The 18487-nt window shown below is 39.5% G+C and overlaps 1 protein-coding gene across 1 annotated transcript; it reads left to right on the forward strand.

The window, feature by feature from the left end:
• Positions 1-7154: 7154 nt before the first annotated feature.
• Positions 7155-8125, forward strand: LOC104220878 (uncharacterized). Its single transcript, XM_009771849.2, has one exon. The coding sequence runs from the start codon at positions 7304-7306 to the stop codon at positions 7871-7873; it is 570 nt and encodes a 189-aa protein (XP_009770151.2). The 5' UTR covers positions 7155-7303; the 3' UTR covers positions 7874-8125.
• The last annotated feature ends 10362 nt before the right edge of the window (positions 8126-18487 follow it).

An 18487-nucleotide genomic window follows, 5' to 3' on the forward strand; every position in this document is an offset into this window, starting at 1 on the left:
TGGGCCACTTCCCTTTGAGATCCAGTAAAAAATAATTCGCGGTCCATTGCGCGTTCAACAGTTACAAAGTGGGGGAAAATGCACATATAGCCATTCTCAGGAATGCTATTTAGAGATTAGTCAGTATATATTTTATCCTAAAATTTTAAACTAAAAATCTTAACTTCAGGACTATTCAGGATATTTTTATCTCAAAAAATTAAGCTAAAATACTGAAATATAAGACATACTGACTAAATTTTAAAGAGCACCCCTTTAGAGAGGCTACTTGGTGTCATTTCTACCACAAAGTGACCATTTTAAAAAATTTAACTTGTATAAAGTCTAGAAAGTATTACGTTCTTTACATTATCTACAATTTAACATGTTGTATCATGTCTGTCTGCCTAATTTTCTAAATTAATCATTTCACTAATTATGGCGATTGGTTGTAATCATCCTTAGGTAAGTTGAACTCTTTCCTTGATATAATTAACAGGAGTAGGAAAAACCAAACTATATGTCAGTGGCCTCAGAAATGAACTCATGTAGTGGAACTTAAAAGTTATTGAGTCTCTTTTAGGAAACACTTTAATAAAGCTTATAATATTTGGAATGGTGCCAAAGCAGCTTTTAAATAGAAAACGTGAAATTAAAAATTTAGATTAACAAGAAGGCAATCTTAATTAGTGGAATAGTGGCTTTCTTTTTGATAGCCAATCCAAACCTGATTATAGGCTACAGAAGTACAGTCCAAATACAAAGTACATCTGATTTAGGTAAACTGAGCCAAAGGCCATAGCAAATCTTTTTCCTTTTCAAACCAATATGGCCTAAAAAAATTGGCACTCTGTTTGGTTGATCAATTAGAAAAATATTCAAAAAGTGCAAACAAAGCAAAAGAAGGAAACTACAACTTTCTAATATAAAACATTGAACGCATTCTCGCTTTTGGAACTTGACCATCCCAAAGATGGAGTTTAATTTAGACAGACCCTTTTTTGACTAAGGGTGTGTTTGGTACGAAGGAAAATGTTTTCCTAGAAAATGTTTTCATGGAAAATGAGTGGTTTTATCACTTATTTTTTTTTGTTTGGTTGGTGAGTGGAAAACATTTTTTGAAAAATATTTTCTATTGTTTGATTAGAGAGTAGAAAATATTTTTTTTAGGAAAATATTTTTTGTGCAACTCTCTTCCCCCCTCCCCCCACCCCTTCCCCAAGTCTCTAAAAATTGACACAACCCAAAAGAACTAATGTACTGCTTTATTTTTTTCGGGGAGAGACGGGGGTGGGGGATGTGCAGAAAAACGAAAAAAACAAAAATTTAAAATTACAAAAAAAAATTTAAAAAGAAAGACTTTTTTTGAGGTGGGGGTGGGGTGCAGAAAAACGAAAAAAATAGAAATTTGAAATTATAAAAAAAATTATATTTTTTTTGCTGGGAGTAGGGGTAGCAGGGTGGGTGGTGACAAAAAAAAAAAGAAACTAAAATTTGAAAAAGAAAAACTTTTTTGGAGATAGGGGGTGAGGTGGGGTTGGGTGGTGGGTGGGTGTGGGGTGGGGGAATAGGGTGGGGAAGATTGAGAAAGAGTTTTGGAAAATATTTTCCCTTCTCTTAATAAGGAAAATATTTTCCTTCAATTAAAGAAAAATGAGTTGATAAGAAAAATATTCTCCAAAAGATTTAAGCCAACCAAACATAAAAAAATTGAAAAACATTTTCCAAAAAATATTTTTGTTCGTACTAATCACGTCCTAAGATGCTATTTGTTTTTAATATTTCAGTTGTAAACAGCTGTCGGAAATAGAGGAGAAAACTTGACCGAATTGTGAGGTACTTGCACTAATGCATTGGGTTCCTAATACTTTGATTATTTTATTGGATTTCTGGTATTTTCGATCAAGTAACGATATACAACAACAACAACTCAGTATAATTCCACTTAGTGGGGTCTGGGGAGGGTAGTGTGTACGCAGATCTTACCCCAACAACAACAACCCAGTATAAATAGACCCCCGACATCCTTCCCTCCAAGAACTTCCCACCTTGCTCTTGGGAAATCTCGAACTCACAACCTCTTAGTTGGAAGTAGATGTTGTTTACCATCAGAGCAACCCCTCTTGTCTTAATGATATCTTATAACTCCGTCTACCAAAACATAGATAGATGTTAAGAAGTCATTTACGTAGTAATTTTTGTTTTTTGTTGAAATTTAATCTAATATTTTTGTTCATTCATTAAAATTAAATCCTTTGGGTGCTCCGCGTCCGAAACATTGCAAATAGTACTGACCGCCATTGAATTGAAGAGGTGGACAAGGGCAGCTATTTTGTGAAGTTATTTGATATTAGGTGAAAAGTAATGTGCATTCGATTTTTTTTAATCTCTAGTAGTACTAAATATATCAATTCTAAGCTAGCGAACAACCTAAGAGGATGAAAAGTTTCAAAAATATTTGCACAAAAAGAAGGGGAATTTTTTTTTTTAGTTTCCTCTAGATCTAAATTCAATTCTAGTATCACTTTCTACTCGTTTTAGCGTCATCCTTTCGTTACAAATGCAAACTTGAGAAATTCATAGACAAGCTCAAGACTTCTAGCTTCCAACCGACGCGCACTATCTATCTATACTTTACCAATATTAGTTGTCTGCCTATAGACATCATGTAGGACCACTACCTCAGTGCTTTGGTAATATATACAAAGTAATAAATCACAACCAAAAATTAGCTGCGGCATACTATCTTTACATAATAGAAAGAACCCCAAAGTGCCAGATCCTTAATTGCTAGCTTTTAAGAATGTATTCACTTGCTGTGTATCTTGGTTGGATGTTGGCTTATGACTTCCAGGTGCTATTTACTATGGGAAGAAGCATCAAGGTAAATCAAAAGCGAATGACCAAAGTTTTCTTATTATTATCTATTAAATTGAGCCTCTACGTTCCCGACGAGAAAATCGGCAGAAACGATGGTGCCGAAAAGTTTGTCGATTCAGACGTCTTCGTGAAGATGAAAGTCGGGATTGTACTTGACGAGGGCTTGCCTTCTCCCTCTAAGATTTAGGGTGTTTTCCGTATATATTCCTTTTTATTCGGCCTTAGCTCGAAATAACACCCCTACGGCCAAGGGCCATCGCCAAAAAGTAGAACTCGACCTCTCTCGAATTACAACGAGTTAACATTTAAGCTTTAGCTCGAAATAACACCCCTACGACTAAGGGCCATCGCCAAAAAGAAGAATTCGACCTCGCTTGAGTTACAACGGGTTAACATTTCGGCCTTAGCTCGAAATAACACCCCTACGGCCAAGGACAATTGCCAAAAAGAAGAATTCATCTTCGCTCGAATTACAACGGGTTAACATTATGCCCTTAGCTCGAAATAATACCCCTACGGCCAAGGGCCATCACCAAAAAGAATAATTCAACCTCGCTAGAATTACAACAGGTTAACATTTCGGCCTTAGATCTAAAACACCCCTACGGCCAAGGGTCATCGCCAAAAAGAAGAATTCGACCTTGCTTGAATTACAACGGGTTAACATTTCGGCCTTAGCTCAAAATAACACCCCTATGGCCAAGGGCCATCGCTAAAAAGAAGAATTCGACCTCGCTCGAATTACAACAGGTTAACATTTCGCCCTTAGCTCAAAATAACACCCCTACGACCAAGGTCTATCGCCAAAAAGAAGAATTCGATCTCACTCGAATTACAATGGGTTAACATTTCGGCATTACCTCGAAATAACACCCCTATGACCAAGGGCCATCGCAAAAAAAAAAAGAATTCGACCTCGCTCGAATTACAACGGGTTAACATTTCGGCCTTAGCTCGAAATAACACCCCTACGGCCAAGGGCCATCGCCAAAAAGAAAAATTCGACCTCGCTCGAATTACAACGGGTTAACATTTCGGCCTCAGCTCGAAATAACACCCCTACGGCCAGGCTATCGCCAAAAAGATGAATTCAACCTCGCTCAAATTACAACGGGTTAACATTTCAGCCTTAGCTCGAAAGAACACCCCTATGGCCAAGGGCCATCACCAAAAGAAGAATTCGACCTCGCTCGAATTACAACGGGTTAACATTTCGGCCTTAGCTCGAAATAACAGCACTACGGCCAAGGGCCATCACCAAAAAGAAGAGTTCGACCTCGCTCGAATTACAATGGGTTAATATTTCGGCCATAGCTCGAAATAACACCCCTACGGCCAAGGGCCATCACCAAAAAGAAGAATTCGACCTCGTTTGAATTACAACAGGTTAACATTTTGGCCTTAGCTCGAAATAACACCCCTACGGCCAAAGGCCATCGCCAAAAATAAAAATTCGGCCTCGCTCGAATTACGACGGGTTAACAATTCGGCCTTAGCCCAAAATAATACCCCTACGGCCAAAGGCCATCGCCAAAAAGAAGAATTCGACCTTGCTCGAATTAACACTCGGCCTCGCCCGAATTAATATTTGACTTTACTCGAATTTAACTCTCATTCGACCTAGCTCGAACTTGATTCACAGCTAGACCTCATTCAAGTTGAATGGGGCAACATCTGACTTCGCTCAAACCAATCAAAGACACTCGATCACGCTCGGATTAACGCCTACTAACGATTTCTTTGAAACCATAAATTGAGGAAAACGTTCAAGGAATAGAAAATAGAATCAGGAATGAGTAGCAAAAAGTAGCATTCGATATCAAAAGTATTAGAAAAGGCATCTTACAAGGGCCGAATCGCCCGTCCAGATCTAAGGACGCGAATGACCTCCTCCGATGCCGTCGTCCTTGCCAAAGCTGCCATCCCGACCTCGTCGGCCTTCTCCAACTCTACCGTCTTCTTGATTAACTCATCACTCAAGTCATTGGCCCTGATCGCACTCTGCTCAAGTTCAGCCCGCGGGGATACCACTTTTTGACCCGAAGAGCAGCACCCTCAGCCGCGATCCACACTAGTCAACCTCCCCATCCGAATTTCTCGAACTGCGATTAATGAAGTTCGCTCACCGAGCTCGACCAAAAGACGACCTCGATAAGAAGAGGGACTAACTGTATGGGTCAAAATCAGATCAGAGAAATTCGTGACATATGCAGAGACAATTGGCTGAGGTCGGGTAGAGATCAATAAGGCCGAGGTCGGGTAGTGATCAATAAGGCCGAGGTTGGGCAGAGATCAATAAGGCTGAGGTAGGGCAGAGATCAATAAGGTCGAGGTCGGGCAGAGATCAATAAGGTCGAGGTCGGACATAGATCAATAAGGCCGAGGTCGGGCAGTGATGATAGATGTAACAACTAGTTTGCTTATGAATCCTCAAAGGGAATATTCTACCGGATATTCCCTCTAATTATACTTTTTAGGATTTTCTAGGGATACCCCTTATAAATAGGAAGAGAGGACTTCCCAAAAAAGGGGGACTCTCTCTCTCTAGAAAATAGAAAAAAACATATCTTTTTGTATTTGTCTATCATTCATCTTTATCAAATGACGGAGGATCCGCCTCACTCAAGATTGAGTGACTCTTTTCCTTTATTTTCTTTTTATTGTCATTTAATGTTACTTAATGCATCTTTCTTCGTGTTACTAATTCTGGCCATAATCACTGCCAACATTTATACTCAGCTATGTTTTTCTATTCATATTATTTATCTCATATCTAGAATTAATTATTCTTAACTAGGATTTACCCTCTATCTTCTTATTTAATTAGTTTACCAAAAAATATCTCGTACTTTTTTGGTCAAACAAATATAAAATATAAACAAAAGTGCTCGTTCTTTCTAATGATTGTTTTGTTCGTGGGTACGTCCACAATTTCTTTTTTCCACAAAAAGAAGAGTTTCCGCCGTAGGGTAATTTGCATAGAGGGGAGGGTTCATTCCTTTCTTTGTTTAGAAGAGACAGCTGTTTAGGCTTTTGGGAAACCTCCCTTGCTAAGTAAACCTTTTCAACGGCTTAAGTACACTAGTTGGATACTACTAACAAATCAAACAACTAAGGTACGTTTTGGAAGCTAGAATAATTTTTTTTATACTATCATGTTTCTTAAAGATCTTTTATATATAGGTAATATTAATAAGCATAATTTGGTAAGAAGAAAATTATGTTAAATAAGCTATTAGAGCAGGTAAATGACAAGGCTTGAATTGAATGGAGTAACAATTTATATGGGTAATTTAGCTATCATTTCATGCATGCAGCAGTCTTAATAAGTTTAAGACAAGATCCGTCCAAAAACTTTGTTTGCAATTTAAGCACGCCATTGTTGCAAAAATAACTAAGTTAAAGAGTGTTTGACATGGAGGAAAAATATTTTTCTATTTTTTCATGTTTTAATGACTTAAATATTTGAAAAATATTTTCGGTATAAATTTATTTTTCTTCAATTTTAGAAAAATGACTCCCCATTAAGAGGAGGCAAATTTTTTTTCTAAACTATCCTTTCAACCCTCCGCATCTCTACCCTCAGTCCACCTCTGGAACCCTCGACCCACACCTACCTCCCTCGTACCCGGTCCCCCCTCCACCAACGAACGCTAAACGCGGAACCTCGACCACCGACCTCGCCTGTCAACCCTCGAACCCAACTATTGACCAGCGGCCCCATGCATCCCTGATCCCTAACCCACGACCCTCCCGATCCCTGACTTCTGGCCCCTCCATCCTCGAATACCCGACCCCCCTCCTATCCCACTATGCCCATTCTTTACCATAGTATTTTTCTAGATTATATGTAAATACTTTTGGGATTATACTTTATACTTACTAGCCAAATATCACAAAATAAGTAAGAAAATTATTTATTTTGCAGGATAATATTTTTCGTGAATGATATTTTCCTTCGCTCCAAACACACCCAAAAACCTAAAGTTCACTGCATGCAATATGTTCTCCTCATAAAAGATTTTAATTTAAAAGCAATTCGGAATTGACCTCAAATTTGCAATTAATCCATGTGAAAGGAGAGGAAAAAATGGCAAATTTATTTGACGAGTGACAATGACATAAAGAGTACTTCTCCTAAAGCTGGATCTAGAAAATCAACACCTCCTCCTTTAATAACTAAACAAATAGAATATTAAATCAACTCCTAATATCCGTGGTCCGTGCCACCAAACGTGTCAACTTTAACATAAACATTATAGAATACTTCACTGCATCCTCTTCCTCTATATGAAGGCTCCTATATATAGACCTCTCATATATTGCTTCCACATAAACTCACATCTCTACCAACTCTCTCTCCTTACTTCTTAAGTGAAGAAACAAAAATCCACAAACCAAAAAGAAGTCTGCACCTGATATATACTACTTATATACAGAGAGAATGGATCAAAATGTACCAGTAATGGCAAAAAAGTTCTGGAAAATAGTTCGAGTAGCTTTTTTCATGCTGAGGAAAGGGTTATCAAAGAGGAAACTAATGTTTGATCTCAGCTTATTAATGAAGCGTGGCAAAATTGCTAGCAAAGCCGCCATTCAAAACCTCATGTTCCACCATAATAATAATAATACCTACGGCCACCAATGTCCTTCCTCCACCTCATCTTCCAAAGAGTACTACGAATTCAACTGCAGTAACAGCCCTGCTTTCCACCTTCCCTTCAACCTCAACAAGCGCAGTAAGCACAGTCATCACCATGCACCTGCAACTGACGACGACGTTTTAATGGTGAACGCTGCTGTGTTGAAGGCGTTGGAGATGATTCAGAGTGAAACGGCGTCGCCTGCTTTGCCTGGATTTGGGAGAACTCCTACGGTGAGGCAATTAAGGGTAACTGATTCGCCGTTTCCTCTTAGAGATGGAGAGGGTAACAGTCACGTGGATGAGAAAGCTGATGAATTCATTTCAAGATTCTACAGAGATTTGAGACGAGAAGCTTCTGCTTTTGCTTAATGTTTGACGCTTTTGGGAATTCATGCATGTGGTTATAGCCTCTGCAAAAAAACAAGATCATTTCAGAAATTTTTAGAAGAAAGCACAAAAAGAAAATAATGTTAGAATATAAATGTGATAATACCCTCTTCGGTAATTTGTTTTTTGCTATAATACTTTCAAGGCTGGAGTCCTGAAATTTTGCATCCACAAAAAATCTCTCTTATTTTAATTGTGGAGTAGTTGTTAATACAGTCAAACCTCTCTATAACAGCCTCGTTTGTTCCGAATATTTTTGGATATTGTAGGTAAATGTTGTTATAGAGAGTATATATTATAACATAACATAAAATTTGATTTCGGAAAAACTTGACTTTTAGTGAAATGTTGTTATATAAGGATTTTTTTTTTTTTTGAAAATAACAAAGCAAAGAAGTTAAATTAGAAATTATTACTTACAAATTAAAGTAGCTTAGCAAGGTAAAATTTATTCCTTTCTTCAAGCCCAAAAGAATATGTAATCTTAATAGGAGAGGATTCAACAGTAACTGCCAACCTAGTAACTGCATGGAGTTTGGATTATTTTCTCAGTTCATGCCATCTCTATTGGGAAAGAAAATTTGCTATTAATAAACTTAATTTTCGTGTAAAATAAATAAATTCTTGGAATCTCATTTATACAGAATTTTTATTTGGTCCAAACACAACTCAAATCGTTGCCAGAATTCTTGCATTATGTCAAAGGGGAAATGCCGCAATTGACTAATTAAGGCACAGGGATTCTACTAATATTCCTAAAGAAAAACCGTTTTATGTTCATAAGTGGAAACATGTTGTTTAATCTGTACCTTTCTCTTTTAACTTTACTATTTCTTTACAGTACTTATTTATTGTAGTGGTATGAAAAGCAAATCCTTTGCTTTTTAGGTTGGCCATCTACCTGGAAACCTCCTTTGGCAAAAACATCCAAACACCTTATTATTTTATTGGTGTACTTGATTGCTTTTTTGGAATTTTGAGAGAAATTGTGGGGCTTAATAATAAAGTAATTAAAGCTGTCAATACCTTTTAGGGTTAGACCTGATATTGAAGTATTCTGAACCACCTCGTGGCAAATGTCTCCTAACTTGAACAAAGACCAAAATCAGAAATTCGACTGGAAAGAATTTTACATCAAGTAATGCTTAATCAAATCTTAGCGTAACATTTATTACAAACATTAAAGAGAAGTGGGTTTATTTATGAGATAGGCTTAATCTCTACCTAGTATATTACGTAATAATACTAATAACAAACGAATTCATAGTCAGAAAAGTATATATAACCTAACCTCTCAAAAAATACTGGAGCACTCTAACTTAATTAAAAACCAAAATTTTTGGTAATACGACCCTTTTCCATGAACACTTCTCAAAATTAGTATTTTAATTATTTTTTCTAAAATTTAAACTTGCTATATGTCATTTATTCTCAACAAAAAATACAAAATTCCACTAAGATGGCCCTTAAGGTTACCTAGGTAAAGCAAGACGACTATTTGAAAACAAGTTGAGCGACCATTCAAATAATTAACTTAATCATTTGATCTATTGAGTCTAGTAAGAACTTGTTTAAATCATTAATTAAGTTTTGCGTTTAAGGAGAATATTGTCTGGATGAAATTGGATAAACTCAAAAGCACATATCAATTATCATGTTAATAATTTGTAGAACGAGTTTTAATCAGTGGCCCCTTTTTATTAATTGACATGTAATATTGAAGACGTAATTAGATTACATGAAGCCAAGTTGAGAATGGGTTCTCCTTCCGAGAGGGTGACTTGCGCAAGATTAATTTGGCATTCATACGCTATTGAAATTAATTGAGCCAAGTTAGCAGGTTCATAATTCATTAATTAATTTCATCTTTCTTATGTACGTTTGTAATTCTGGTACGTAAGAGTTTCGTCTTGTTTGAAGATTGCTTCGGACCTGCTTCGAGCGGTGCAAGGCGGTCTGTTTCGGTAGTCCGGTGCACTAAGCTCTCGCTATGCGTAGGATCCGGGAAAGGGTCGGGCCACAAAGGTCTATTGTACGCAGTCTTACCCTACATTTTTGCAAGAGACTGTTTCCATGGCTCGAACCCGTGAATCTACATTTTGAAATTAATAAATAATTATATTAGACAAAGGTTTATTGAGTTAAAGTTTTCATAGGTGGAGTTTGAGGTGAATGTTGCTAAAATTTTCGTGCGTTCAGTATTTACATCAAACAGTTTAAGTGACAAATATATAAGTATAAAATTACATGTATTATATTCATTGATGTGATACAAACACGAATAAATATTTACTTCTATTTGCTTAATGTCATATAAAGGTTTTTTCTTAACATTTTAAGACATTGTACTATAACTTACGCAGTACAATAATTTTTCCCCTATAAGAGACTTTTAGTATGTCGTTATCTCCATAAGTTACCTGAATAATTACATCTATTTATATACACTCTTTAATCTGCTCTTAAAAATATTATATCCCATTTTAATGTAATTATATTATTACATAACTTTTATCTCTATTTATTTTAAAAATTTATGTACAAGAAGACTAAAAATGTACCAGATTATTTAGTATTGTATAATTAAATTCACAAAATTATACGAACTATATACTCAACCATCTTTAAAATAGGTCACCAAAATTTGGTAAAGTCATAAAACTATCTAGCGACAATATATGAAATTAATCCCATTTCCAATGCTAAAGAATTAAACTTTTACCAACCAGAAACATATTAAAGAGAAATATTTACACGGAAGAAAAAATACGTACCTCTTGGCTTTTATGCGTGGTCAATTTCTTGCCACAGTACGTGCATTATTGACTTTATCTTCCACAAAAAGTTCTTTTAAAACCATGAGTGAGCTTTAATAGCTTTAGAAGGCTACTGCATGCAGGGAAGGTGCAAAGAAAGAGTACTGGCTTTTCTTTGAGGTATATATAACACCCTAGACAAATTTCATATTGATAAAAAACACGAAAAAAATTAAAATACATGTCAAATACAAGCCTTTAATTCTAGTGATCATATGATGCATTTTAATTAAAACTGTGCGGAGCTAAATTAAATAGGATAATATCATTAGTGGGTTGATAGTTCATCTATTCCTGCCAAGATTTGCCCATACTTTGCGACTCCGTTCGAAAAGTAAAATGGCCTGAAAAGTACTTTTTGTAAAGAATAGCAGAAGAAAAATATTATTTGGAGACCTTCTGCTAGCCCAAGATCGTTAACTAAGATTGGATGATTCAACTAAAGAAGAGGAAGCTTGAAAAAAGAAGATAGATTTTAGATAGAAGAACTTGTTTTGGAAAGAAGGCTTTCTTGATTTTTTTTGCTTGCTTACAAACGAACAAGATACCCCCGATTTATACTAGCCTATGAATGATTCTAGATAATGTACAAAGAAGATTCTACCAACTTTATCTTCTAACAATACTCTAGAATATCTAGATATGTCCACTCGATAAATATCAAGGATACTAAACTAGGACATTCTAGAGAATTCTATATTATTCCAAAAAATTAACTTTATTTTTTTTCACACTCCCCCTTAAAGTGATTTTTTGGAAACTACTCCAAGCTTGTCACGGAAGAACTCGAACGAAGCTTTAGCAAGTGACTTGATGAAGATATCAGCGATATTCTCCTGACTTCTCACTTCCAAAGTATTGATAGTTCCATCAAGAACCTTTTCCCGAACAAAGTGATGTTTCACCTCAATGTGTTTAGTTCTTGCATGAAATACTGGATTGTTTGCAAGCTTGATGGCACTTTGATTATCTCCATAGATCACAATTGGCTTTGATATAGGTAGATGAAAGTCTTCAGCAAGTCTTTGTAGCCATACACATTCTTGAGTAGTGAGAGCAGCTGCTTTATACTCTGCCTCCGTGGTTGACAAGAAAACTGAGTCCTGATTTTTGCTACACCACGAAATACTTGTTCCATCACAAAGAAAAATATAGCCCGATGTTGATCTTCGGTCATCCAAATCACCATCAAAATCAGCATCCGTATAACCAGCTAACACCAAATTATTCTTCTTCTGGAAGAACAAGACCATGTCTGATGTTGAGTTGATATACTTTAGAATCCTCTTTGCAGCTTCTAAGTGAGGCTTTCTTGGCCTTTGCATAAATCTGCTGATATATCCCACCGAGAATGCAATGTCCGGCCTTGTAATAGTCAAATACAGGAGACTTCCAACAAGAGCTCGAAAAGGCTTGGGATCTGCAAGAAGTGAGCCTTCGTCCCGCCTTAACCTTGTGCTTATCTCAAGAGGAGTAGAACATGTTTTGCTTTGCTTCAATCCAAACCTATCAACAAGTTTCTTGGCATATCCTTCTTGAGTGACAAAGATCCCTTTGTTCATGTTTGTCACCTCTAAGCCAAGAAAATGGTGTAGTTCTCCCAACTTCTTGATGTCAAATCTTATGGAAGGCTCATCTTGAAGCCTAACAACTTCATCTTCATTGTTTCCTTGTGACGACCCAAAGGGTCATCACCGGTTTTCTCCCTTTTTTCGTGCTTTCGAGGCCTTGAAAACCTCACCTTTAGTTCCCTCGATTTGCATGCGCAGTTCGAGCGCGTAGCTGAAAAAGCTTATGTGTTAAATTATGTGAAATTTGATAAATTGTGGCTTTAAAATGGTTAAAGTTGACTTTGGTCAATATTTTGGGTAAACGGACCCAGATCCGTAATTTGACGGTACCGGAGGGTCCGTATAAAAATATGGAACTCGGGCGTATTCCCGGAATCGAAATCCGAGGTCTCGAGCCCGAGAAATGAATTTTTAAAAGAAATTGTTTTTCTGAAATTTATTTGAAAATTCGAAATAAAAATGAATTAGAAAGCATTTGTATCGGGCCCGTATTTTGGTTCCGGTGCCCGGTACAGGTCTTATATGTGGTTTAAGCGCTTTATTTGAAATTTGGTTGAAATCGGATGCCGTTTGACGTGTTTCAGACTTAAAACTCTAAGTTTGAAAGTTTATGAAGTTTGATAAAAAAAATAATGATTTTGAGGCTTGATTCAATTATTTTGATGTTATTTTAGCAATTTGATCGTTCGAGTAAGTTCGTAGGATGTTATTGAGTTAGTGTGTGTGTTTGGTTAGGAGCCCCGAGGGCTCGGGAGAGTTTTAGAGTGGTTTTGGCTTTAGAAAAGTTGCAGAAGTTTCAGTTCTGGTGTTCTGGTATCTAGTTCTATGCGAACGCATAGGTAGCATTGCGATCGCATAGAGTAATCCTTCAGGTGCCCCACATTTATTCTATGCGATCACATAGATTCATCCGCGATCACACAGCTTAGCCAGATCCTTCAATGCGAACCCAACCTTTAATCCGCGTTCGCATTTCATTAAATCCAAACCTGGAATGCACAACCTTTTCTTTTATGCGTTCGCAAAAGCCCTTCCGGGATCGCAATGACTAGCTTCCCCTTACCCTATGCGATCACATTACCTTCTTCGCGATCGCATAGGGCATTTTTGCCGAGCGATTATTAAATACCCAAAACAGAACAGTGACGAGATTTAGTCCATATTTCACACGAGTTCTTCTTCTCCACAGCCCTTGAGCGAATTTTTGAGCACTTCTTCGCCAAAGTTTCTTGGGTAAGTAAATTCCCACTCATTTCCTTCATTAATTAGTGAGTTTCTAAACCTAAATCATGAAATCAAAGTAGAAATTAGGGGTTTTGGGTAGAGTTAGGTTTTTGGGAATTTTGAGTGATTCAACCTCAATTTGGGGTCGGATCTTAAAATAAATTATATATTCGGGCTCGTGGATGAATGAGTGATATGAATTTGGTCCGAACCTCGTGTTTTGACCAAGCAGGCCCGGGGTCGATTTTTGGAATTTTGGGAAGAAAGCTTAGAAATCTATGTTTAGACATTAGGTTTGATTTGTTTAGCTTATATTGATACTATAAAGTCGTTATTTCATAGATTTGATTGAGTTGGAGCCGAATTCGAGAGGGAAAGCGGTCATTGTGGATTAATTTAGCTGTGGAAGTTGAGGTAAGTGTTCGGTCTAACTCTAGCTTGAGGTATTAGGAGTAGAGTCTTACTCACTACTTGCTTTGTGTTGTGTCCAACGTATAGGCATGGTGACGAGTATCTATACGTTGCGGGTCGAGCATGACCGTGAGTCCTAAATTGCTAAATTGTTGTATTCTTAAGTAATGCCTATGAGAACTTGGTTGAAGATCTTTGAAACTGAGCAAGTAAATGTTATGATTGAGCATTTGTATTAATTGTGTTAAGTAGGAATTGAGTAAATTGGTTATAGCTGGATCTCCCTTGTCGGGATAGTTGAATTGGTATCTTGTTCCCTTGCCGGGAAACTTATTATATTATCTTGCTCCCTTGTCGGGATTATCCTGTGATATTGTGTTGGACTGAAATGGGAGCGGGTGGTACGCTTACCACAAGATATGATGAAATGGAAGCGGGTGGTACGCCTACCACAAGATATGATGAAATGGGAGCGGGTGGTACGTCTACCACGAGATGTAATGAAATGGGAGTGGGTGGTACGCCTACCACAAGATAAAATGAAATGGGAGCGGGTGGTATGCCTACCACAAGATATGATGAAATGGGAGCGGGTGGTAAGCCTACCACGAGATGTGATGAAATGGGAGCGGGTGGTACGACTACCATAAGATATGATGAAATGGGATTGGGTTGCACGCCTGCAACAAGAAAAAAAAAAACTAAGACGAGTGAACGTGGTTGTTTTTCCCTTATTCTATGGTAGAAGTGAGCAAATGTAGTTTTCCCTTATTATTTCTAATATTCTGTTTTATCTGCTATCCCCGTACGCATGCTCCCCCTCCCATCTTTAATTGTTTACTTTCCGATGTTTCCCATTGTACTTGTATATACATATATATATCTGCACAGGTTGTTTTTGGTAGGTCCTGTCTAGCCTCGTCACTACTTTGTCGGGGTTAGGCCAGGCACTTACCAGCACATGGGGTCAGTTGTGTTGATGCTACACTCTGTGCTCTTTTGCACAGATCACGGAGTTGGAGCAGCCTTTGGACATCAGCAGTAGATCGGGAGCAGGCCTTCAGTCTAGAGACACCGAGGTAGCCTTGCTGACGTCCGCACGCCTAGAGTCTCTCTCTCTTTATTCAGTTTGTTATCTTTTGTACCGAAACAAATGGTTTATAATTTTTCTTTCAGACGATTGTGTTTAGTAAATCTTAGAAGTTCGTGAGCTTGTGATACCAATCTTGGGTAGAGGATTATGTTAAATTTTCTGCAAATTTCTAGTCAGGTTTTATATAAGTTAAGACTCCGCTTTTATTTAATTGTCTCGTTTTGTTTATATTGTTGCGAATGTTATCAGAAACGTTTTAATACTTGGCTGGCCTATCTCCAATAGTATGCGCCATCACGACTCCCCATGGTGGGAAATCCGGGTTGTGACAAGTTGGTATTAGAGCACTAGGTTACTTAGGTCTCACAACTCACGGATAAGCTCGGTAGAGTCTGAGGGATCGGTAAGGAGACGTCTGTATTTATCCCGCAGAGGCTACTGAGTTAGGAAAACTTCATATCTGTTCTTTCTTGTCGTGCAGTTCTGTTTCCCCAATACTGACTGAATTTCTACTCCGCTCTTTGCAGATGGCGAGGATACGCGCTTCCTCATCGATCGTGCAGCAGCCCGAGCCCCCAACAGCAACTCCTATTAGGGGCAGAGGGCGAGGCCGTGCTAGAGGCTGAGGCAGTGGCAGAGCTCAGCCCCGAGAAGCAGTTCCAGAGGTGGAGACTCATGTTGACTATGATGAGGAGGTTCCATCTCCGGCAGCTCCGGTAGGCCCAGCTCAGGTAGGCCCAGCTCAGGTAGGCCCAGCTCAGGTAGGCCCAGCTCAGGTCCCAGAGGGTTTCATAGCCACTCAAGTGCTTCAGGACGCTTTGGTCTGATTGGTAGGCTTAATAGAGAGCGTCTCTCGAGCGGGTTTTCTTCCAGTAGCACCAGCCACTTCTCAGGCTGGATGAGGGGTTCAGACTCCCGCTACACATACTCTGGAGCAGGTATCTCCCCAGGTTCAGGCTCCGGTGGTTCAGCCAGTAGTGGCAATTTAGTCGGGTACAGCGGCTCAGACCGGCAATGGTGCAGCTATGTCCGCCGATGCTCTATGGAGATTGGATCGATTCACCAAGCTATTCACTACCACATTCAGCGGTGCTTCTTCAGAGGATCCCCAGGATTTCTGATATAGCTGCCACGAGGTTCTTCGGAACATGGATGTTGTGGAGACCAATGGGGTCAATTTTGCCACCTTTCGTCTATCTAGATCCGCCAAGACTTGATGGAGGGATTATTGTTTAGCGAGACCAACCGGATCGCCGTCTTTGACTTGGGACCAGTTTGCAGAGTTGTTTTTGGAGAAGTTTCTCCCAGTCACTCAGAGGGAGGTTCTTCGCAGGCAGTTTGAGCGCCTCCAGTAGGGCTCTATGATAGTCACTCAGTACGAAACCTGGTTCATTGATCTATCTCTCCATGCTATTGTCATACTCCCCACCAAGATAGAGAGAGGGTGCAGAGGTTTATCGACGGTTTGATTCAGCCGATCTATCTCCAGATGGCTATGGGAGCCGGTAGTGAGATTACATTTTAGGAGGCGGCCAATGTGGCCCGCATAGTTGAGATGGTTCTGTTACAAGGAGGTGGTCATGGGTCAGATAAGAGGCCCCATCATTGAGGCAGATTCAGTGGTACCTCGTCTGGAGGAAGAGATTCGTATGGTAGAGGCCATCCTCCTTGGCCCTTTCAGTCAGCCCTACAGGTCTCTCATGGTACCTCGGGTGGTCGTGGTTCTCAGTCGCATTATTCAAACTAGCAGCCTTACAGTTCACCATCAGCACCTATCAGTGCACCACCGCTCCAGAGTTTTCAGGGCCGTCATCCCCAGCTGCCGAGGGCTTGTTTCACATGTGGAGACACGAGGCACATTGCCAGGTATTGCCCTCGAGCTTCGAGCAGCTCGCAGCACCAGAGTTCTCGTACTATGATTCAGGCACTGGAGGTTTCACAACCTGCCCAGCCAGCTAGAGGTGGTGGTAGGGGTGTTAGAGGTAGAGGTAGAGGTCATAGAGGTGGAGCTCAAGCCGCCAAAGGTGGGGGCCAGCCAACAGCCGGTTGTTCTAGAGAGACAGTTTAGGGAGGTAGGGCCCAGTCCCGGTGTTATGCTTTTCCAGCCAGGCCAGAGGCTGAGTCATCAGATGCTGTCATTACAGGTACTATTCTGGTCTGCGATAGAGATGCTTCAGTGCTATTTGTCCCTGGATCTACGTATTCATATGTGTCGTCCTATTTTGCACCCTACTTGGTTATGCCTAGTGAGGCCTTGAGTATTCCTGTATATGTATCTACACCGGTCAGTGATGCTATAGTGGTTGATCGGGTTCATCATTCCTGTGTTGTGGTGTTTAGGGGTCTTGAGACCCGTGTTAATTTGTTGCTCTTAGATATGGTGGATTTCGACGTTATATTAGAGATGGATTGGTTGTCCCCGTATCATGCTATCTTTGATTGCCATGCCAAGACCGTGACCTTGTCTTTACCAGATTTGCCCCGACTAGAGTGGAGGGGGACCCCAGGTCATGCCACTCGTAGTGTTATTTCATATGTGAAGGCTCGACGCATGGTCGAGAAGGGGTATTTAGCTTATCTGGCGTATGTTCGCGATTCCAGCGCAGATGTCCCTTCTATTGATTCTGTACCTATTATGCGAGAGGTCCCCGAGGTTTTCCCTTCAGACCTGCCGGGTATGCCGCCCGACAGGGACATCGACTTTTGTATTGATCTGGATCCGGGCACTCAGCCCATTTCTATTCCACAATATCGCGTGGCCCCGCCAGAGTTGAAAGAGTTGAAGGAGCAGTTACAAGACTTGTTTGGGAAGGGTTTCATTAGACCTAGCGTGTTGCCTTGGGGTGCACCGGTTCTGTTTGTAAAGAAAAAGGATGGCTCGATGAGAATGTGCATTGATTACTGACAATTGAACAAGGTTACAATTAAGAATAAGTATCCACTGCCGAGGATTGATGATTTGTTCGATCAGCTTCAGGGTGCCAAGGTATTCTCAAAGATTGACTTGAGATATGGCTACCATCAGTTGAGGATTAGGGCATCCGATGTCCCTAAGACAGCATTCCGCACTCGGTACGGGCATTATGAGTTCTTGGTTATGTCATTTGGTTAACCAACACCCCAACAACCTTTATAGATTTGATGAACCGAGTGTTCAGGCCTTATTTGAACTCGTTCGTGATAGTCTTCATTGATGACATTTTGATATATTGCCGCAGCCGGGAGGAGCATGCGCAACATCTTAGAGTGGTTCTTCAGACCTTGAGGGATAGTTAGTTATATGCTAAGTTCTCTATGTGCGAGTTCTGGTTGAGCTTAGTTGCATTTCTGGGTCACGTTGTATCAGTAGAGGGTATTCAGGTAGACCCGAAAAAGATAGAGACAGTCAAGAACTGGCCTCGACCAGCTTCAACTATAGAGATTAGGAGTTTCTTGAGGTTAGCAGGTTACTACCGTCGGTTCGTGGAAGGGTTTTCATCCA

The sequence above is a fragment of the Nicotiana sylvestris genome, chromosome 6 (genome assembly GCF_000393655.2).
Source record: "Nicotiana sylvestris chromosome 6, ASM39365v2, whole genome shotgun sequence".
Lineage (NCBI taxonomy): Eukaryota > Viridiplantae > Streptophyta > Magnoliopsida > Solanales > Solanaceae > Nicotiana > Nicotiana sylvestris.